General features: G+C 39.7%; 2 protein-coding genes across 2 annotated transcripts in view; one reads left to right on the top strand and one right to left on the bottom strand.

Annotated features, from left to right (window-relative positions):
* atf6 (activating transcription factor 6) overlaps nucleotides 1-14,552 on the top strand; it is a 39,241-nt gene extending 24,689 nt beyond the window's left edge. Inside the window, exons 15-16 of the mRNA XM_023804506.2 lie at nucleotides 2,182-2,260; nucleotides 13,520-14,552. Coding sequence (XP_023660274.2) covers nucleotides 2,182-2,260; nucleotides 13,520-13,719 — 279 coding nt within the window. The 3' untranslated portion in view covers nucleotides 13,720-14,552. The remainder of the gene's footprint in view (nucleotides 1-2,181; nucleotides 2,261-13,519) is intronic.
* Nucleotides 14,553-15,434: 882 nt separating this feature from the next.
* Nucleotides 15,435-22,315, bottom strand: olfml2ba (olfactomedin-like 2Ba). Its single transcript, XM_023804667.2, has 8 exons — nucleotides 21,844-22,315; nucleotides 21,239-21,502; nucleotides 20,988-21,095; nucleotides 20,417-20,572; nucleotides 19,065-19,275; nucleotides 18,097-18,681; nucleotides 17,279-17,455; nucleotides 15,435-17,152 (listed from the first exon to the last, which is right to left on the bottom strand). Exons 1-8 carry the CDS (start codon nucleotides 22,123-22,125, stop codon nucleotides 16,551-16,553), a joined length of 2,385 nt encoding a protein of 794 aa, XP_023660435.1. The 5' UTR covers nucleotides 22,126-22,315; the 3' UTR covers nucleotides 15,435-16,550.
* Nucleotides 22,316-22,863: the final 548 nt, after the last annotated feature.

Here is a 22,863-nt window from a genome sequence, read left to right as displayed (position 1 = left end):
GCAGCCCTCTTCCGCTTGCAGGCACTGAGGCGTAATCCTCTGAGCCACACGCCACCCTCCACCGCTTTGTCCGTTTGCTCACTATGACATGTGAATTGTTTGTTTTTATGGTTTACTTCAGTATTTTGTTTCCTAGGTTTCGGAGTGTATTTTCTGGCTGTTTCACTATAGTGTTTTCATAGGCTTTCCAAGGTCCTCTTGTGTTCTGGATTTAATTTGTCATTTTAAAAGTATTGTAGCGTGGCCATGGCATTGGATGGTGCAATAATAAGGCAGGAGACAGTATAAATCAGCCACAAGGTGGCGTTTATTGCACCCATACCATTTACTGTAACAACTCACAGACTCTGCCCCCCATGCTGGCCACCCCAGCTTCCCACATCACGCACACCACTATTTTCAACACTTTATATTAAGTGCTATATGTGACATTACTTTATAACACAATGACAGCACAATAGATGATGACTACACAAAGCTATTTACATTCAAGCTGGCATCAGTCCAACACTGCATAATGTTCTGTTGTACTCCTATGCTCAGAGATCTAGTGCCGTCACAATTTCTCCCACCCTTTGTTCAGATGCATCACCATAACCAGCTTGGCTGGTGGGATATTGTCTTTGGTCTGGTGCCTGATCTCAGTACAGTAGTTGTAGCTATCGGTCATCTGGTTATCTGTGAATGTAAGTTGAGATGGTCAGGCTCCATTGGTGTGGAAGGGATCGGAAATTCCTCAGAGACCAGAAGGTGCAAAGCGTATGTGGAGGCTGCTCTGTAGGCTGGGCTTTTCGAGGCCCTTTTGGTTGATGGAACAAGCAGACCCAACTTCGGATTTCATAGCGTTCCATGCCCTTGGCATGGGTGTGTGATGGAGAGAGCAGACCGGATGTGACCTGCACTCTTTGTTGTCCTGGGAATGAAAACCTGAACTCACAGTTTTCCTATTGTATTTAAAGAAGAAGAAAAAATTATAATTTATAGTCACGAGATTTAAAACACTGTGTGTTCGGATAGCTCTTTGTCTAATTAGCTGCTCAAATTCACTCAAGAGAATGATTTCTGTATGTGAGAAGAACATTTCCATTAACATTTTGTCTTGAAATGTTCAAGGATTCAAGGGTTTTATTTGTTACATGCAATGCATACAGTCCAGCTATATCCTGTAGTGAAATGCAAGGTGATAATGTAAGTTCTGACTTTTAAAATGTAAATGGTTTAGGAGAATAAAAAGCTTGTTATCATTCACATGACTGTGGACAACCTTCCGTCAGTTTCTTCAAATTATTAACAGGACTTATGTATACAGGCTTGATATATTGACAACCCTTTAGTGATGTGGCTGAGCAGTCTTACTTAATTAGACTACACTGAAACTCAATGTGTCTTGAGCGGAGAGTAGATTGGGTTGTGTTTCGTTAGAAGGAACTTGGCTTCTAAATGTCCACGCACCGTGGGCGTTCTGAACACCAGCTTCTTTATCTCCAGCCTTGTTTTAAGAACTGAGTTGGAATGTGCGTCCTCTGGATTTCACCTTCCTCTGGTGGTTAAGCTCTGTTTCACTGTAGGCTACAGGCAGATGTTTTTGTCTAAATCAATGCTAGGAGAGATTTGCGCTTGTCACGCTACTCTACAAGTAGGCAAGAAATGCCATCTGAAATGTACTTGGTTATTTAGTGGTACATCAAATGTTTATGCTTCTGAGCTCCTTCTTTAAGACTTTGAGACTGGTTTTTGTCAGTGATTTAAAATTCCAGAGGGAGTTCTCTGGAAGCCAAGGAAGGACATCACAAAATCTACATCCCCTGGCCCTACTCCAGATCTCTTTAGCTGAGTTTTTCTTTTTAAGATCTATGATCACCAGTATTTCTAGCTTATTTCCTTTCATATTCTAAACCAGCTTCTCTAAGATTCTGAGGAGCAGTGACTGCAGTACAAGTCAGCAATCCAGTAATAAATAAAAGAAATGTTTTCATTCATTTATTGGAAGTATGAGCTATTGTACTCAGAACTGCTTATAAATTTGTTTATGTGGTGTAAAAATATTTGGGAAGATGATCAGACATGATTTGTGGCATTTATAAAGCCCTGTTTGAGAACTTAGGTGGTGACCATTTGTTAATGTTTGGGATTTATTTATGCCCACATGAGTGATCTTTACTATTTAAACTTGTATTATAGGAGCACTTCCTTCTCCCAGCTACCCACCACAACAAAGGAACCAGACCCAAGATGTCAGTGGTGCTGCCAGCAATGAATGGCAAGTAAAATGTTTTTTTTATGTCTGTTTTATTTCAGTCGGGAAGAAGCTGAGCAGGAAATATTTCAGTTTAAAAGGCTATTCAGTCAGAAAAACTTGAATTAATTGTCAGGAGCTTTGAAACTGACTAAAGATTACCAATTAAACCTAACTAACTGAATCCCACAGAACCACACAAAGAGAATAGTACTTCCCACATTGTTAAACTTGTTACTTTATAACAGTAACCAAAGCTTGTAAAGTACCATAGGCAGTTGGGATTCTGGTTCCTAAACCAGAGTGTCCTCACCAGCAAAAAACAGAGTGAAAGGTCAACTCTTCACTTCATACAGCAGAAAAAAACAATCTTGCGAAAGAGAAATATCCCTTACATTCACACTGCCTGGCCAAAAAAAACATGCCACCATTTCAGTTTAAATCAGCATGAGGTATCATTTTCACACACGAATTGGCCCCCACAAAATCTTGACCTTAACCCCATTGAACATCTTTGAGAGGCACTGAAGAAGACTTTATGGAGTAGTTCAACTCACATATCATCAATACAAGATCACAACAAGAAATTCATGCAAACCTGGATGAAAACCAATGTTGAGATGTTGCATTAGCATGTGGAAATGCAAATGTGCACCATAATCAAAGCTAAAGATGAAATATTAAAGTGTGTGACTTTTTTTTTTTTTGGTCAGGCAGTGTAACTAGGAAAAGGTGAAAACGATTTAGATTATTCAGGCTAAATATTTTAAGACTAGTGATGTGTAAAATAAGTTGATCCTTTCATTTTGATTGCATGTCGTTAAACAAGTCATCATGATAAACTGTTTGTAAGTTTTGCATTAATACTTTTCTGAAGAAATCCAGATGTATGAAAACAACCCCTAAAAAGTTGCAGTTCCTTGTTAGACACTTTGGTAGTTCCAACGCCTGCCAGCATTTCTGCTTCCTTTGATTCTTAGTTTGAATATTGATGCTGTAATGGGAAGCAGGCGCATTTCAGTCCGAATCTGCTGATCAGTGATGTACTCACAATCATACTGTCTGCTTTGTGGACTCATGCAGTCACAGAGTTTCTTTTTAACCATTAAACCAATGGTTCTTGTATTTCTGTAGGTTTTAAAGTTCAGCTCTGTTAATCTTATTCCCACCTGGTAGCTTCATCGCATTCATCCAGTTCTTCTTTTTAAATATCTGCTAGCAAAACGGTCAGTAAGAAGTTTAAACCAGTTTTTGATTTCTAGAAGAGGTGGCGTGCCTAAATGCAAAAAAACTGTGGGAGTTTTTAAAAGCATCGAAGGGGGGTTTGTGTTCAAGTACGGAAGGAATATCGATACCGTAACTGCTGAGTTAATGAGATATTTGGTACCAGGAAAAATCTGATGGTATACAAAACATATGTGGTCGGTTCTGACCTTATTTCTTGTATATTTTATTGCCATATAAATCTTGTTGAAAATAACTTAAGAATGTGTTGGAATTTTTGAATGTGAAAGCATTATCAACATGCTTGTAATTATTGAAATTTATTATACTTTATAAAATCCCTCTTCAATACGTGTTCAGTAGACCTTCCTACTGTAATGTATGCAAGTGATTTACTGTGGATAAACCATCCATTCATCCATCTTCCATCTGCTTATCCTAGACAGGGTTGTGAGGGAGTTCTGGATCTCGTCCCCGGCAGCACAGTGCTAAAGGCAGGGTCACGCCCTGGGCAGTTCATCACAGAAGGCCAAACACAATACAAACAGCAAAGAAACACTGCTGCACAACATTTTCCTTGGGGCACAAATAATGCAGTAGTACACGCTTACTTAATGTATTAATTAACCACAAACTAAGTGTTAGTTACATACTGATCCCATGTTCCTACATCATTAATCAATCATGATGGTTCATGTATTCCACGTAGTTACTATATTTGTTCATGATTTATACTTGAGTAGTAACCGAGTTACTAAGTTACTTGTGCCACCTAAAGTAAAGTATTACTCATTGCTAATATCAGTATTGAGGATAATCAGAAGCTTGGCTGCTGCATGTCTGGTCAGAAACACAGGTATATGGACAAAGGAAATTGTATCTTTTAGTGAAATGGGCCACATACTTCACTACAGCGCAAAAAAAGACAGTGGAATAGTTGAATTCTCCCCAAATGAGCTTGATGAGCCGAATGGCCTCTTCTTGACTGTAAATTTCTTATGTTCTTATGACAGTGTCGCTGGTTAGCCAGCTAATTCGAGATTATTAGCTAGCGCAATAGTTTCAGTTGCCCAGCAACCATCATATTCTCCATATTTAGGAATTATCTTTGGAACGATGCGTGTCCTGACTGGCAGTTGTCATTTGGTGCAGCCATATAACATCATTATATTATATTCCTGACTCATCATGGAATCTCAAACTTTATTACTTGAATATACCATATATTTAGAATAATTCACAGAATTTTTTAATTGAGACAGGTGAGCAAAGCTATTAAATTGTCCCATTTTTATTCCTTTTTACTACGTATCTACCCAACTGTCTTGCAAAAGATATTCTAATAAAGACTGATTAATTGTTTAATTTCAGTGTGAACACTTTAAAGTGCTGCTGCAGCAAGGTTGCATTTCAACCTTTGACGAAATGTTATAGTGGTGAGTATGTGAATTTTGGTGCAAAATTGTGTTTTAGGACCTGTTTAAACCAAGTTTTTTATTTTATGCCACAAGCGTCTGCTTATGTCTTTCGTTAGCCAGGGAAAATTCACTGTTGAATATGGTTCCACTATATGGCAGGAAGAATAGGCCATTTAGAGTAGTTTGCTAAATATTTTAAGTGTTTAGGGGCATGGTTTTTAAAACAAAAGGTTACGTTTGTATGGGCTGTGTGTAATGTTAAATTAGAATCAGCTTGTGTCAGACCATTTCATCCTGGAAACTGGTTTTGTTCCGGAAATAATAACATGATATTTGAATTCAAAACATCTGCACAATAGTACAATAGCACTAAAATGCTGTTTTTCAAAATAGAAATATATTGTTGCCTTTCTTGAAACTGCCTTCTAATGTGTGTGTGTGTGAGTGTGTATGTGTGTATGGATTCGGTTTATACTACATTGTGGGGACCAATGTAATAAAAACCTGTTTTTCTGATGTTGTGGGAACCATTTTCCAAGTTCCCACAAAGATCTGAGAATGCAACCAAAAACTAAAAATACTGAAAGTCTCGTATTTTGTTTGGTTACTTATGGTTAAGGTTAGGGCTGGGTAGGGGTTAAGGTCATCATGTTGGGATTAGAGTTTTCCCTATAGAAACAAATGGACAGTCCCCACAAAGATATAATTACAAACCCATGTGTGTGTGTGTCTGTATAATTTGCTTCAGTGATCATTCATATATTAATTTTAGGAAGGCCAAGTCTGATATCTCTCATTTTCTATGTTATACGTCTATCTCATTTTAGTCTAAACCTTATTTGGTGGCCAGTGAACCACATGGAATAGTTCGTTATGACGTCCCCATAGGATTCCCTGTGAAATGTGACACTTTCTATGGACACATTGAGCCCTAATTTGATAATGGAGGGCTGGTCAGAGAGGGCAGGTCTGGAGAGCTTTCTGAGGTGGGCAGCTCAGTCTGCACAGACTGGCTCCTGACCAAAGGAAGCCTTTCCTCTTTACTCGTGAGGTTTCATACAGACTCTGGCATCAGGCTGAGCCAACTTTACTCCAGCTTTGATTTCTCTTTAAGGAAACATATTTAAACAGGTTGTGCATATACAGTACACAGTATGATTATAGTAGATTTTGCTCAATTTCATAGAAGGCATGTAACCTTTGCAGTTTTATAAATTCCCCTAATTGCTTTTTTGGTGTAACTAATTAAGATAAAAGACCTTTTATATGCCCAATTTTTGAACCCACCCACCACCTGAGATCCAGTCTGGCTTAAATGTGCATGCACACTTGTTTTACTTTATTATTTAAACCATTTATATATCTCTCCACAGCTCAAGCACAAATTGCACTGGAGAGTCTTAGCGCGTACGTCTGGTACTGTGAGACTAAACCTTTTCAATTGAAAGCATTTGAAGTTTGTGGTTTGAAGAGCTGAAGGCAAACTACACAGAATGAAAGCCATTGTTTATATTCTCACTGCTGTTCATCTTTAAAAAATGTGACCTATCTGCAAGCCAAAGTACAATTTTATATTCATAGTCGTTGTGTGATGCTCATAACTTAAATTATCCTACTGATGCTTTATATCCACTATGAAGTTTGGCTTATTACCGGTTACCAACAGTTATATTGGGTACCTTGGGAATGAATTAACTAACATTAGGTGTCCAATGGTTCGTTCATGGCTCCTGTTGATTATCTGTGACACTTTGGTGACTTGGAATTTAGCACAAAGGGAATATTAGGGTGAAGTGAAAGGATTTCATCCATCCATCCACCCTCTACTGCTTATCCGGTCAGATCGCGGGGGCAGCAGTCTAAGCAGGGGAACCCAGACGTCCCTCTCCCTGGCCACTTCATCCAGCTCCTCATAATTTCATAGTTTTATTAAATCTTAAAAAGGTATTTAATGTTTTTTATATGTCAATAGACACCATACTGTGAGTATTGTACTGTATCTCCTTGTCTCATCAGCAGGTTAGTACAAACTCTTCACAAATACATGTAATCATTAGGAATGTAAGCTGTTCCTTTCACCTGAAAGGATTTATGGCAACATTGTACTTGACGGGGCACAAATACTTAGTAATACCTCATTTACTACTGAAATACAATTTATGAACAAATCATGAACAAATATAGTTGCAACTTGATAAAATGTGTCACCATTCATTAATGGTGAACAAACATGAGATCAGTATTTCACTTCTGTTATTCATGACTTCAGTTCCTTCAGTAATTTCTTAGTAGTTCACAAAGGTTTAGAGAATTAACAGATATAGTAACAAATCTAGTAACTGCTTGAGATGAAACATGCATCATAATTCATTAATGATGAACTAACATGAGATCAGTATCTAAGATTTAGATTGTGGTTATTTAATACATAATTAATAGTATAATACTATATTATTTGTGCCCCATCAAGTAAAGTGTTATTGGTTCTATAAATGCTTCTGGAGCAGAAGTTTCACATAACATTACGTCAAGCAGGGTTATGACATTAATTTAGAGCTTAGATGTATGTAAGTTGGTATTTCTGTGGTTTTTTTATGGTTCCACCTGTTATATTCGGTCATCAGAATAAAATTTTGGATTCTGTTTTAGAATGAAAAGGAGTAAAAGAAAACATCACCAGCATTTGTGTGATTTTACCAGAAATATCGTTTTCTAAAGCAAATTTCAAATGCAACATGTAACAGCTTGAAGTCACATGCAGCATGTGATGGAGAGAATATTCTTCTTAGTCTTGGTATAAGACGCCGGTGCCGCTTGGAGCTCAAAGACGTAGAGAAAGACCCCACCTCCGAGTAGCAAATGAAGGCGGTAACATGTCCAGGTTCTCTGCTCCTCATACGTTCATACTTTATTTTGCCATCTCTCCTTTGGTTCTGTAAGTTCTCCTCAATCAAAGAAAACCTCACTTCTCCTATGATGTAAAGGTTTTTCTTCATGGTTTCTCAAACAATGTGCTCAGTACTTCAGTGGAGTTGGTTTTTAATAAATATGTTATATTTTATAAATATAAATATAAACTTCAGCTTCTCATATGAAAACTGATTCCAGTGATTCTAGCTGTTAACTTTATACTTCTGGTAGAAGTGGTAGCTCTGGATAAGAAAATTAAACATGAAAGTCCATAAGGAATTTTGATACCTTCTTCAAGTTGGAGACATTGAGTTTAATTGTTTCCCTCAAACAATAGAGTACACTGTTCTAATTTCTCCTTTTTGGTGGGCAGTTTCCTATAGAAATCCTACTGGAGAAAGCACTAGCATCAATTTTAGGAAGAGTCAGCTGACAGCCAGCCAAGTGACTCACCCTAATGTCAAACCTGGTTTAATTTAGATACTAATGTTTAGTTAACAAAACAATTTCACACTGTTCACACCCATGTGACCAGTCAGCTTTATTTGCACCATAACAAATCCAGCAAACAGAAGCAGCACCTCTGCCTTGAAATATATCCCATTTACACACACACACACACACACACACATGTAGGGTAAACATATCCTTATGGGGACCGCTCATTCATTTCAATGGGAAAAATGCTAACGCTAACTATGACAACCTTAACCCCTACCCAGCCCTAACCATAACTATAACCTAACAAAATACAAGAGTTTTTGCATTTTTAGTTTTTTCATAGCAGTCACTGATTTTTATAAAATACAGTTTTCCCTTATGGGGACCAGGAAACCAGCACAGTCTCAAGGGCACGGAGGAGATTGCAGGAGACACTTACTCTAGGAGAGCTGGACAAGGCAGTAGAAGGTACTTAACTCATCAGCAGGACTGGTATCTGCTCCTTTGTGCAAGGAGGAACAGGAGGAGCACTGCCAGAGCCCTAAATGACCTCCAGCAGGCCACTGGTGTGAATGTCTCTGACCAAACAATCAGAAACAGACTTCATGAGGGTGGCTTGAGGGCCCGATGTCCTCTAGTGAACCCTGTGCTCACTGCCTGGCACCGGGGAGCTCGATTGGCATTTGCCATAGAATACCAGAATTGGCAGGTCCACCACTGGCGCCCTGTTCACATATGAGAGCAGGTTCACCCTGAGCATATGTGACAGACGTGAAAGGGTCTGGAGAAGCCGTGGAGAACGTTATTCTGCCTGTAACATTGTTCAGCATGACCGGTTTGGTGGGGGGTCAGTGGTGGTCTAGGGAGGCATATCCATGGAGGGACACACAGACCCTTACAGGCTAGACAATGGCACCTTGACTGCCATTAGGTGTCGGGATGAAATCCTTGGACCCATTGTCAGACCCTACGCTGGTGCAGTGGGCCCTGGGTTCCTCCTGGTGCACGACGATACCCGGCCTCATGTGGCGAGAGGTTTTACCCTAATGACAGCTCCATTTCTGACTCTAGCTCCAGCCCTAATGTCATTCCTAATGCTAATGTTGTATCTAACCCTTACTTCTAATGCTAACATGAAGTGTAATTCTCCGTAACTCTACTTTTAACTCTAATGTTCAGTCCCTTCAGCTCAATGATGGATTCACACCTGGAAGCCCAATCTGTGATTCCCAGCTGAGGTCTGATTCTGCTTGAAGGGTGCTTTGTTGTGCAGGAAGAAAGACAACCCTGTAAATGTGTCCATAGTCTGCTCTTCCTAGCGGCAGGGATGTCCCTTGAGCAGACTCTGGATTTATGTCCATATGGAAAGTTAACATCCCTCTATAATGGCTTTTCACTATAGCTGAAGGACAGACCACAGATTTTATTTTTCCAAAGAAAAGATGGATAAGTAGGAAAAATGATTTTCCTGTAATATCAGATGTCTAGCTGCTTGGTTTTCTAAATCCTGATTTTGTATTCTCTCCCGGATACACTGCAAGTTGGCTGTCTGGTTTTATGTTATTTTTCTGTATAATATTTTAAAAATCACCCGTCATGCATTTCCTATGGGGAGAGTGGTTTCAAGCAATATCTAAATGAGAAAAGTGTGAAGGGATCAATTAAACCCTAAAATTAAAACTCATATTCATCTCTAAATTGGTGATTTTCTATGGGAGTTTAGGTGTGTATGTATCTTGCGATGCACTGTAATCCTACCTAGGATGTGCTTTACACCACATACTGCGCAGGACAGACTCCAGACCCACAGTTATGCTGCTCAGGACTAGCAGCTGAAAGATGATTGGGTGAATGGATTAATTAATACAAATAATGAAAAGAAACATGCAAATACCAATGCATACCATGAGTTAATAAAAGCGCTTAGAGGACGTACAGCCCTGGAAAAAATTACGATACCAGTGCACAATTTTTTGTTTCACTCAATTCTCAGTTTAAGGGTGTGCGTCTGTGAATAATATATTTTTTTGCAAACTGCAGCCTGGTTCTTCTCTGTTTCTCATTAATGAAGGGCTTCTTCCTCTCTTCATGGGACTTCAGTCCTGCTTCTAGGAGCCTGATACAAACTCTCCTAGCAGTGCACTTCACACCTGCACTTAATGTTTCATATTCCTTTTGAAGGTCACTTGATGTCATCCTGCGATTCATGAGAAACTGTCGGATAAATTGACGGTCATCTCTGGCATTACAATGTTGCTTCCGCCTTTTACCTGGCTGGTTTCTGGTCGTTCCCAGTGTCTCCTGCTTCCCCGTGTTCTTGTGTACTGCTGTCTTAGAAATTTTGAGAGTAGAAGCAACCTGCTGCTCAGCGTAGCCTTCTGCCAGCAGAACCACGATTAAACCAGGATTTAAAAACGCAGATTTGCTTAATGTCATGGTGTATGTCATAGTGCTTAGTGAATGCTGGTCAGATCAGATGTGTATAGAATTATTCAGTTAAATTATTCATTACTGATTTAGTTTACCCCTATGAATCTGCACTGGATGGATGGATGGATGGATGAATGGACAGATGGCAGTACCATTCAAAAGATTTATTTAAGCAGCTGGAAAATTTTTCAAAAATGTCTGTAAGTACATGAAAATGAAGAAAAAGTGCTGGATTCCGCTGCCATTTGTTTTGGTAATTTTGCTGTGGGTCTGATTCCTGTCATTGCCTCCTTCATTCATATACAAATACACAATTATTGGAACTAAATATTGATTTGTTAGTCCATAAAACTTCCACTTATACTAATTGACAAGTGTACAGAATCTAAAGCATATATGATTATGGCTTCAAGCAGGTGTACTCAAATGTTTGACCGGTACTGAAGTTTATATGTAAATCTGCTTCCTGAATGACCTGCAGGTGTATTATGGGTATGTATTAATCAAATCACCTTGTATGTTTCTTTTTAATCTAGCAAAGTTATAAATTTATAGTAAATAAATCACACCGGTAATAAATAAATCTCAATAATTCAACTATTCCTGTGTGGGATCCTGGGGAAGTCAGCCGATAACGTCAAACATTACAGGGGGTAGAAAAGACTGTATAGATTCTTTAAGGGTAAAATTATGACATACTGTGTTTACTTTGAATATACTGTGTTAGGTGTGTGATCCACTGAGACGGCGACATGGGTGCGGGGCACTATGCGCCTTGATGGCTTTCTGTGAGATTGCGACATTGGTGCAGGGCACTATGCGCCTTGATGGCCTTCTGTGAGATTGCGACATTGGTGCAGGGCACTATGCGCCTTGATGGCTTTCTGTGAGATTGCGACATTGGTGCAGGGCACTATGCGCCTTGATGGCTTTCTGTGAGATTGCGACATTGGTGCAGGGCACTTTGCGCCTTTATGGCTTTCTGTGAGATTGCGACATTGGTGCAGGGCACTATGCGCCTTGATGGCTTTCTGTGAGATTGCGACATTAGTGCAGGGCACTATGCGCCTTGATGGCTTTCTGTGAGATTGCGACATTGGTGCAGGGCACTGTGCGCCTTGATGGCTTTCTGTGAGATTGCGACATTGGTGCAGGGCATTATGCGCCTTGATGGCTTTCTGTGAGATTGCGACATTGGTGCAGGGCATTATGCGCCTTGATGGCTTTCTGTGAGATTGCAACATTGGTGCAGGGCACTATGCGCCTTGTTGGCTTTCTGTGAGATTGCAATATTGGTGCGGGGCACTATGTGCCTTGATGGGTTTCTGTGAGATTGCAACATTGGTGCGGGGTGCCACCTTGATGGGTTTCTGTGAGACGGCAACATGGGTGCAGGGCACTATGCGCCTTGATGGCTTTCTGTGAGACGGCGACATGGGTGCAGGGCACTATGCGCCTTGATGGCTTTCTGTGAGATGGCAACATGGGTGCAGGGCATTATGTGCCTTGATGGCTTTCTGTGAGACGGTGACACGGGTGCAGGGCATTATGCGCCTTAATGGCTTTCTGTGAGATGGCAACATGGGTGCAGGGCACTATGCGCCTTGATGGCTTTCTGTGAGATGGCAACATGGGTGCGGGGCATTATGCGCCTTGATGGCTTTCTGTGAGATGGCAACATGGGTGCAGGGCATTATGCGCCTCCGGAAAAGGTTAAAGAACAATTTAATCAAAACCAGACTTCTCTTGCCTGGGAAACTGCATGTCTGAAGAATTTGCTGTGGTGAATTGGTTCTCAGAGAATGCAGTTATGTTAAATATTAATTGGCCTAAATTTAATGTTAAGAAAATACACTACATTAACTCAAAGCAGAGGTAGCCAGTTTTATAAGCAAAGGGCCGGTGTGTATGCAGGTTTTTGGGAATCTTTTAGGTCAGCTGCTCAAACTCAGGTGTGAGGACTCTTCAGTCAATCAGTCATCTAATTAGGAAACTAATTAATGAGTTGCAGGGAAAACAAAATAGCCCTTTCTGTATAAAATTGGTCACCCCTTACTTAAGGGTACAATGGAAAGAACCAGGCTGCACAATTTATTGTGTACTGTGCACAACACCATGCAATTCACAATACTGTGTACGCTATACAAAGTACTGTATAATACAGTAAGTATCATACAATATGACATTGAAGGTGCTGTATGGCTAAGGAACAGTTATTGCACTGTGATTTTATGGTACTGTGTACTGCGTGTTCAATAAGTTGAGCTGGCGCCATTGACCCTGTCTGTTACTACATGGTTTTTTGTTTGTTTCTGAAATCTAATTTCTCCTTGTGCTTGCATCTGGTTTGTGTCTGAATGGAGCGATGCCAATTTGTGATTCAACTCCACTCCCCATTCACTTTGGCCCTGTGTTCCTGATGCAACTCCTAACAGGGACTAAATCGCGATGGATCTGTCGATCATGGCAAACCTGTGGTATTCCTTTTCCAACGCAGCTGGTTCTTGCAAGGAAAACATTATGATCCTTTTATGTATCCATTTTTTCAGTGTAGACTACCTTTACTGTTTCAGTATGTATTAAGATGCTGTGAAAGGGGGAGGTCTTGTGTTGAAACCCTCCTGGAGAAAATTTAAATTGTGCTGGATTTTTTAAAGAATATCTATGATGAACCTCAAGCTGAAATGGGTAGAAATAAGATTAGCTTGCAACTGGTTCCAAAATGTTGTTGTTTATATAAGGCTAGCTTTAAGGGTGATGTCAGAAACCATGTAGAATCCATCAAGATTTGAGAATGCGTTAAATAGTTAGATAAATTTCTTGTTCTCATAAGTTCTTCCATTTTTCCTTGGTGTTACAGATAGCGTGATAAAGGACAATGGACATGAGGTGATGATGCAAATTGACTGTGAAGTCACAGACACCAGGATCCTTCACATGAAGACCTCCAGTGTCCCATTGTTCCTACGTATCAATCAGACTGGTTCCTCCTACCGTACTGGTCCAGCCAATGGTCAGGCTGCCCCTGGTGTAGGGGTCCTTACGGCTTCTACGTTATAGAGAAAAAAATAAATGTGCTTTGCTAAAAATAAAAACTTCAGTATATTATTTTTTACTTTAAGTGACACAAGTCTAAATATTTCGTTAATATGTATCAATCATTACTGTCATTTTTGTTTCTCGATCTCCTTATTTACTTTATTTTGACAGCTTTTTTGCAATTATATAAACCCAGAGAATGTTCTCTTAGTAAACTGAAAACTATTTCATGTATCTGAATAGTCTTTTTTAAAGACAATAAATTCTTTGTAAATTATTTCCCAGAATCCCCATGAACACAGGTGGCTTTGTGCTTAATGCTTGTTCTTCTCAATTGCTTTACATGAATTCTTGATACTGTGACCATTTCAGGTTTGCCAGAGTATAATTGGCCCTTTAAGGCATTTGCGAAATCCTAAAAAGATTATAGCTGTATCAAACAGGGCAACTTTTTATAATGTGGTAACAGACCCTCTTGCCTGGAAAGGCACAAGCCAACACTACAGTTACACAGTGTAAATACAGGTATAACAGCACTGACCCTGCATCTACACAGCATATGCATACCCAGCATGCTGTTCTTTAAATTAATTCTGCCAGTTCAGTTTGAAATTTCTTATGTCAGTGATTTATTCCTCAGAATTCACTTCCTGTTTCTCTTCAGTAAAACAAAAACAAAAAACGGTTTTTGCACTATGTAAATTATTCCATAACTCATGTCTTTTGCACTGTAATGTTTGTCCTGTCATGAATGTTGCATTGTGGGATCAGGGTGAACATTATTTCATTTTACCCACAAAGCATTTTACTGTATATGGCTGAGATGACAATAAAGCTTTACTCAACTCGAATAAGCCATTCTAGATCCACATAGCCATTCTAGATCCACATAGACTGGTTTCTTCAAATTAATGAAATGATAAGGCCATAGTAATTGAGCAAAGATGAACTGAAAGTGAGGAGAAAGCAGTTGGAATATAAAGATGGAGCCTTAAGGCATCTGTTTGCCTTTTCTCTTCAGAACAGGTTGCTATTTCGAGTCCTTTTAGTCTTCAGTACATGGGATCATTTGCACTCTATGACATCAGACGATGTTTATAAGGGAGCTGGACACCTGAATGTGTCTAACAATATAGGAATCATGGGATTGTGTTGTCTTACAGGTCCATTTGTGTTTTTTCAATTTCCAGTGTGACACACTATTGCACACATCATGCAGTGGGCTTAGATTGTAATTCCTACCAGAGGTAAACTGAGACAGTGGATTTGAGAAGTGGACAAATTCCCTGCAGTGCACAGCTGTTGAACTTGTAAATCCATGGTTCCACTGACCTCCAGTCTTATGAGACTTATGTAATCCTTAAATTCTATTCAGTGAACAATTTGATTTATCCAAGCATTACCACAGAAAGCTTGAAATATTTTATGCACAGAAGTTTTATTTTACTTTATGTATTCAAAGTTGGATTTATTTGTAGCTTTGAATTTGTAATCTGCAATGTCTAATTTGAAACTGTTGTAAAGATCTGCTCAGGATTAAGTAGAAGAAATATTAATAAAACTTAGTGAAGGTCAAAATGACAACCATTAAACTATTCGCCTTCCCTCACCATATCACATATTCAGCACGGTCCGCTTCAGCAGCCTTGTACATCCTGCTGGAATTTACAGTCCCTTTGTTTTATCATTTTTTCCCCAGGAATAAACAGAGAAAAAAGTCTAACACAACAGAAACATATATATAGATTTTTTATTTCAGAAATTAAGTGCTTTTGTAAATGGATTTTTTTAAAAGTAATGAGATTTTCAATATAAATATGGGTAACACTTTTCTTGATGGGGCACATAGTATTATGCTATTAATTATGTATTAATTAACCATAAACTAAGTCTTAGTTACATACTGATCTCATGTTAATTCATCATTAATGAATTATGATGCATGTTTAATGAAGTAGTTTCTATATTTAATATTTGTTAATTTTGTAAACCTTTGTGAACTACTGAAGGAACTACTGAAGGAACAATAATGAATAATACAAGTTAAATACTGATCTCATGTTTGTTCATCATTAATGAATCATAAGCAATTTTATCCCAGGCAGTTACTATATTTGTTATGATATCTGTTAATTTTGTAAACCTTTATGAACTACCGAAGGAACAAGTAATGAATAATACAAGTGAAATAAATACTGATCTCACATTTGTTCATCATTAATGAATTGCGATCATTTATCTCAAGTAGTGTCTATATTTTTGTGATTTGTACTTCAGTAGTAACTGAGTTATTACTAAGTATCTGTGCCCCATCAATTACAGTGTTACCATGTTATGGATACAAGTAATGCACCTTGTGCAACACAATGTGTCTTGATTTTCTCTGTTGATTATGCTGTAGCTTAATCAGTTTCAATAGTGGTTCTTGGCATACACATAAAAATAAGCTGTAGAAGAAAACTAAAATATGTTTATTTGTTAATGTTTTAAAGTTTTCCTACCTTATGTCGCCCTCAGATAAACTATTTGGTATTTCTACATAATGTTAATACATCTATATTATTTTATATTATAGTACAATATATACAGTATTTACTATATTTGCATCACAAGCATAAAATTGCAAAGCCTTGTCATGCTTCAACAGCCGATTAAATTTGCCAGTCATCCCTTCAGAAAGCAAGGGTGAGCAAGTATTTAAGAGTTCACTGAAAACCAGAAATAAATACACAGGAGAACACTGTAAAATCGTTAAAATGCCAATGCAGACTGATCTACAATCCACATAAACATACTTTTTCTCTTTTTTGTACAGAAAAAAAAATCAATATCCCTGTTTTCAACATGGCCACTTAGTAGGCAAATATGACATTGTATGTAACTTGATGGCCATTGTCCCATGCGTAAAGAGCTTGCTCTTTGGGATTGTAGTCAATCTGTGTGGTGTAGGTGTAGTTGTTTATGAAGGGAAGCCTAGGAATCATTTGAGTATTTGTGTGGGTGTCAAAAGCATACGAGATATTTGCATTCATCTGGTTGCATTTATCAATGGCATAAAGAACACCACACACAATAAAGCAGTTCCCATAGAAATCCTTCCTTAGCCCAGTCCTCCAGGACATCTCCTTTTGTATACTCAGGTCAACGGGATTCAGCTTGCTCAGCATGATCACTTCCTGGTGGAAGCTTTCCTCATCAATTGCCGGGTAGACCACCCACAATCCGCTCTCGTCTACTGCGAAATCGATGTCAGAGTGGCCCCTCCACTTCCAGGGTGCAGACGACTCAAAAACAGCATTGTGAAGTACTGTCCACGTAGCCACGTACCTCCGTCGCAGGTCAAACTTGATTATGTCTCGGGAAAAGGCCCGGTTATAGAAAAATGCTCCATTGAACACTACGTGACCAGTGCCAATCCAGTGGTAGGGCAATTTGTAAGAATTGGTGATGCGTCCTGCAGAGGAAGCAAAGAAAGCATGTCTACAGACACACTGCTTTCAAAGGAGCACCATCAGATTGTTTTATATGCAGATTTGCCACAGAAATTCATATATACAGTATATATGTAAATATAAAGTACCTTTTTTAAAGATCTCCATGTTCCGAAACTCCAGAAGGATGTTTCCATAGTAATAGTTTGTGACGTAGATCTTGTCGTCTTGAGCTTTGGGATCCTTCATCCAGGCCCCCTCGTTACGGCCATATGTGTTGTGAGTAACTGGATCAGCAACAGTTGCCAATGTGTCTTTGCATTCTTCTGCAAAGAGCAAGGCCAGTTCGCCATTTAGATTATTTCCTCAAATGGGTCCAACACTGATTTCATGTCAGTTAAACAATGCAAGAGCTTTTCATAGTTTCTACAATCCTCCAATCTCTCCTACATAAATGACATACAGTACAGTACATAAAAAACAGATTCCCCTTATTGACAGCGTGTTGCTGTACCCACCACATGACAAAACACCTCAGGGATGAGAACCTGAGTGCAGCCATGTGGCAGGTGATACCTCAGCACCACACTGGTCCAAATGGACCAGTGTAAGCTTTCTTCTGGAGGCTGGAGTGCCAATCCTGCCACCAACCGCCAAAATTTCCTTGTAAGTTGCAGGACCTCCTTATGGGGTTAGATGTAGATTAACGTCATACACAGGATGAAGTAATTACAGGTTAAGGGCCTTGCTCAAGGGCCCAATGGAGTAGGATCATTCCAGGCATTCATGGGATTTGAACCAGCAACCTTCCAATTGCTAACACAGATCCCAAGCCTCAGAGCCACCACTCTATCCCAGTGGATGCTCCTTACCTCTCTCCTTATTGAGGAACTGATGAATCATAATGAAAAGCTGTGTAAATCTAAATCACTCTGTTGCTGTATGAAGGTGAGGGCGCCTCACCTACCTGAAGTTTGTTTGAGTTCCCGCGTTGAGTCACCCTCAGTCCAGCTGATGCTGTTCCTGTGTTTGTTTGGCACAGGCCTTGAGGTAGTTCTGGCCTGTGCAGCCTCAGATGCAGTACTTGGCTTTTGCATCAATCTTGCCAAAGTAGTCAACACGCTGGCCTCTGTTGTGCTCACTGTCGTTGGCATGGTGGTTGCAGGCGTGCTGGTGGTGGGAGCTGCCTTGGTGGGGGTGGTTATACCAGCAATGGTTAATGGAAGCGTGGTGGTTCTGAGAGCCTCTGTGGTCAAGGATGGACCATCGGCGGTGTCTGGCCTAGGAGTAGCATTTGTAGCAAGCACAGGTGGTGACGTGGCAAACGTGGTCTCCTCTGGGACTGCAGGGATCACGGTTGGGCTCACAGAAGAATGAGACCCCCAAGTCTTTCCAACATCCGTGGAAGTAGTTGTGGTTGTGGTTGCAGCTATGTTGGTTACTGGTCTTACCCAGGAGCGGGCATGCGAGGTCGGCGGCTTGTGCTCGAGGAGAAGATCTTCAATAAACAGGTCGACGGAGCCGTCGCCACTCTCAACTTCAGAGTCCACTACTGCTTGGAGGAGAGACAGCCACCATGGCAATACAGACACTGTCTGTGACATTTTTCAGAGATCACAGCTTCACCTTTGTTCCACACAACAGTGCCTCCTAGTATAAAGTACTAAGCTCTAACATTAGCTAATGTACTTAAAAGTTTTAAATATTTTAGGTGCATTATCTCCATTTTGCATTTCATAATGTAATACCTGCCTTTTTCTTGTCTCTGTGAAGAAAACATGTGAAATTGTAGTGTGATGCCCTAATAATAATAATAATAATAATAATAATGCACTTTGGAAGAATTCTTGGATTCTTGCTGTAGAGAATATCATCTGATCCTGAAATGGTTTCACAGGTTAAAGCCATTTTGGTTAAGGTTGCTATCATACTTACAATTCTCCTTGGTGTCACCCTCCTCCACAACATTGGATTTATAGAAGGTTATTCCTCTAATGGCTGTCCCACTCGAAGCTGCTTTTTTCAGATAGGATGTCTGGGGTTCCTTCCTGTCCTTTGTGTGCTCCTTCGGTGATTCTGGCTGACTTTTCTTCAGCTGGTGTATACTGAGCCCTTGGTTCCCAACAAACTTTTCTTCATACTTTTTCTATCCATGAAGATAACAACAATACTAAACAAGTGACAGACATAAGCTGTAACTGTCATACATGCAGTGTATTCCCTTTAGATTTGTTTACACAAAATGACGTCCATTCGGGAATCACTCTGACTCGTGTACTCTTGGGGGAGGGGTGGACCCTAGGCTGACATTAGTAGGGGGTCCCCTATGGGGGCCATTTGAGTTATTTGAGTATTTTGGAGCCCAAAGAGAAATGAGAAAAAAAATTAAACAATAGAACATCAACGATATGCTAATCAAAGCATGAAGTGCTAGCGGTAAAACTTACCGATCAAGGCGAGGGCAGAAGTGCTTTCGATAAAATTCCTTGATGGCTGGAGGGGTGGTCAGTATCGTGCTGAGGGACCAATTGGCTAAATTTAAGAGTTTTAACTGTTCCCTCTTGCCTTAGCCCTTTAGTCTGTAACCTAACCTATGCCTTATTCTACCCCAGAGGCAAAGGTTGAATTTTTGCATATCTTCCTTTAATTGTGTTCTGCTCCCAATTTGTCTACCACTTTAGTAGATCGTATCAGACACAGAAGATTAGTAATTAGTTACAGTTACTCGTTAACTACTTTACCAATTACTGCATTTAAAAGTAATTAGTTAATAAGGAAAGTAACTTTTGCCTTATTTTATTTTGTGTTATTTAATTTGAAAAGGTAGCCTATTTCATTACACTATTCCTTACCACCAAAAGTAGTGGAATTGTTGTAATATTTACTAACACTGGTCTTATATCTTTGCATAATTGTTCTTTTGTTAGGCTACTTCATGCCAGTTTGCTTGGCAGTGAAACTGGTAGCTTTTCTCTAGACTCCAATGTGAAAAGAGCTCAGCAGCATTAAGCCTAAAAGTAGGAATAGTCTATTACAACTCGGATGGGGGTATCCTGAAAACTGTTGCTAAAAATGCAAATAACAGATGTTGCCATAATTGAAGTGATCATTTCATATATCCATAAATGTAACACAGAAATTCTGTCTTCAAGGGGCCACTAGTTTTCGGACACCCCGGGCGGCTGCCCGCCCCTGCCTGTACTTACTTTATATTGGTAAAAAAGAGTTCTGCAACATGCCAAAATCACCAGTTTCACGAACCCAGTGGTCAGAACCCAGCGCCCTACCCCAGGATGTGCATAGGCCGCCGCTGTGTCTCCCAGATTGCCAACAGGCATTCTCTTCTCCACCTGCTGATGCGACGAGTCGTCTTTAACATGCGCCTGCTCATAAATGCTGGTCATCGGGGTTTCTGTGCCTTTCATGTGGTTTTGAGAAACTACCTGTTTAAAGAATTAGAAAAGTGGCATGGCTTAGCTGGGACTTTGAGTGGTTTCCCTCTAATATGATGTTTGTGGGGGTTACTTGCACGGTGAACTCTGCAATGCCAGCAGGGTCGTGGGAGAACTGGCAATGCTTAATAACTCCAGTATGCGACATCCACAATTACGACTGAAAAAAAATAAACGATGCAGCGCGACCGCCTTGTGGACTCCACACTATCACCAGAATACTTGGTGCTGCAGTTTCCAGTGTATTACAATAGGCTACATTTGCGTGTATTTTCCCCTGCTGTGGAAATAGGTGTTATTCATTCTTCCTCTTTATACCTACAGTTTCGGAAATTAAAAGGGTATAATGTTTAATAAATGAATGCTTTAACTACGTTCCACAATAAATAAATAAGTTACAACTTACCTTTTCTACATTTTCCACACGTTTAAGGAGCTTTGCTGTGACAGAATGTAGTTTCAACAGATCCATTCCATAAAATGCACCCTCAAGTAACTCCAGAACTGTTGAAAACTTATAAAGGAAACCACAAGTCGCATTCAGACATTCTTCGACACTTCATCTTTTAAAGAATTTGAAATGTAAGGTTTCATACATCAGAAGAACAAAAATGTGGCTGTGAAGTCATTTTCAATATCATTATGCCATTATTTTACCTTGATGCCATTTTCCCCCGCATCTCGGAGCTTCTTCAGCCTAAAATCCCCCTCGCAGGGATTCAGCGCCGACGGAGGCGCAATACAGGCGCACTTGCAGTCCTTTCCTATTGTCACGGTCTCCACTGTATAAAAATCCTGAGGCTGGCCGCTACCTTCCTCGGTGTGCCGGCAGGCGCTGCGGCTCAGGGGTCTGACAACACATTTACAGCTACAGTCAGAGCCTTCCGAAAGCGCTTTCACTTTGTCATAGTCACCCAGCAGCTACAACAAAAAGAAAACGGATATATGATGTGCCACTTAAAGAGAAAGTTTTATTCTTGACGAATCTTTTACATTTAGTGAAAGAAACCGACAATAGATTTTAGGCTGATGAAATAGAGACTGAAATGAATATACAGTTTGCTTCTCGCTTTTTATAAAATACCCGAAGGACGACAGATATGGTACAGACCCTGTTATGTATTGAAATCATCATTATAATATTTAGAGTGTTTAATTGAGTGAATTTCCTCAATTCAAACAATGCCTTTTCAAAGATAACGCTTCCCCCCCCTCCCAGCAATTACACACCAGGGACTGCCTCTAATTATACGTGCAAATACCTTCGATAAGATGTTTTCTTGATTGTCCGTTTCTTCCTCGAGTGTCATACTATGGTTTATCAAGTTTGCTTTATTTCCAGGCTTTCCATCCTTGATCAAATACTCCGAGGTCTCGTTAGGTGAGGCTATACTGCACGTAACAGCCGCGCACAAGAGAAGACAGAGGAACTGCAAGTCAAACATCACCGGTTCCCGAGGAGAACGACCAGAGAGACTGCATTTAAACCCACACCGTTTTTGTAAAGTGTTTATTTTAAAGTGCCATTCCAGGAAAGTAGGCATTTTATAGCTTCAATGAGTACACTAACTTGTTTCATAAGTCATAGTTAAATTCACAGGGCTTTTTGGTTTTAAGAGAATATAGCTGCTATGTCGGCATCGGAGTCCGTCATGCCGTTTGTCATGTAGCCTACTTAGGCTGGGTGAGCAGAGCGATTTCCAAGTGCGGACAGTGCTGAGTACAGTAGGTGGGAAGAACCTGTTGGGATGAATCTGAAACAGGGAGGAGGAGTTATGCACACCAGAGTAAACCACGTATTCTGTTAAAATAATAATTCACAAGTCCTATCTACTATAGTTTATATTTCCCGCATCATTTTTCCTGTTATAACACATGCTACAATAAACATGCTACAAAATGTGGTTAGAATATCAATGCGTGGATTGTATTTTCATTTAATTGGTACGACACGCAGTAGATTCAAATTAAATAATATTTATAATAACATTTATAAAAATTATTAATATGTCAAATGTTATCTGAATTCAGATTAACCGGAAACTACTTTGGTTTGCTAATATGTTTACCACAAGCAGACCAGAATTATATAGGCCTATACACTTTTAGTAGGTCAGTGATCATATTATATATAATGTGTCATATATTTAGATTATACGTTTTAATCGTATGAAATTTTATTTTCTCCAAAACCAAGAAATCTGTCACAGGCAAGTAGCAAGAAATGTTATTACTCTATCCACTAGCGCCATCTGTTGGCGTTGTATGCTCACACCATTGAC

Source organism: Paramormyrops kingsleyae, chromosome 15 (genome assembly GCF_048594095.1).
Source record: "Paramormyrops kingsleyae isolate MSU_618 chromosome 15, PKINGS_0.4, whole genome shotgun sequence".
Classification (NCBI taxonomy): domain Eukaryota; kingdom Metazoa; phylum Chordata; class Actinopteri; order Osteoglossiformes; family Mormyridae; genus Paramormyrops; species Paramormyrops kingsleyae.
This window is presented reverse-complemented; position numbering and strand designations above follow the sequence as displayed.

Bases quoted from the DNA above. Each gene is read 5' to 3' on its own strand.
- olfml2ba (XM_023804667.2), bottom strand. From the start codon at position 22,125: ATGCCTACTTTCCTGGAATGGCACTTTAAAATAAACACTTTACAAAAA. The intron at 21,096-21,238 runs GTAAAATAATGG...TTCCTTTATAAG, and splicing joins CGGGGGAAAATGGCATCAAG to TTTTCAACAGTTCTGGAGTT. The intron at 19,276-20,416 runs GTAGGGCGCTGG...CTTCATGGATAG, and splicing joins CGGCCTATGCACATCCTGGG to AAAAAGTATGAAGAAAAGTT.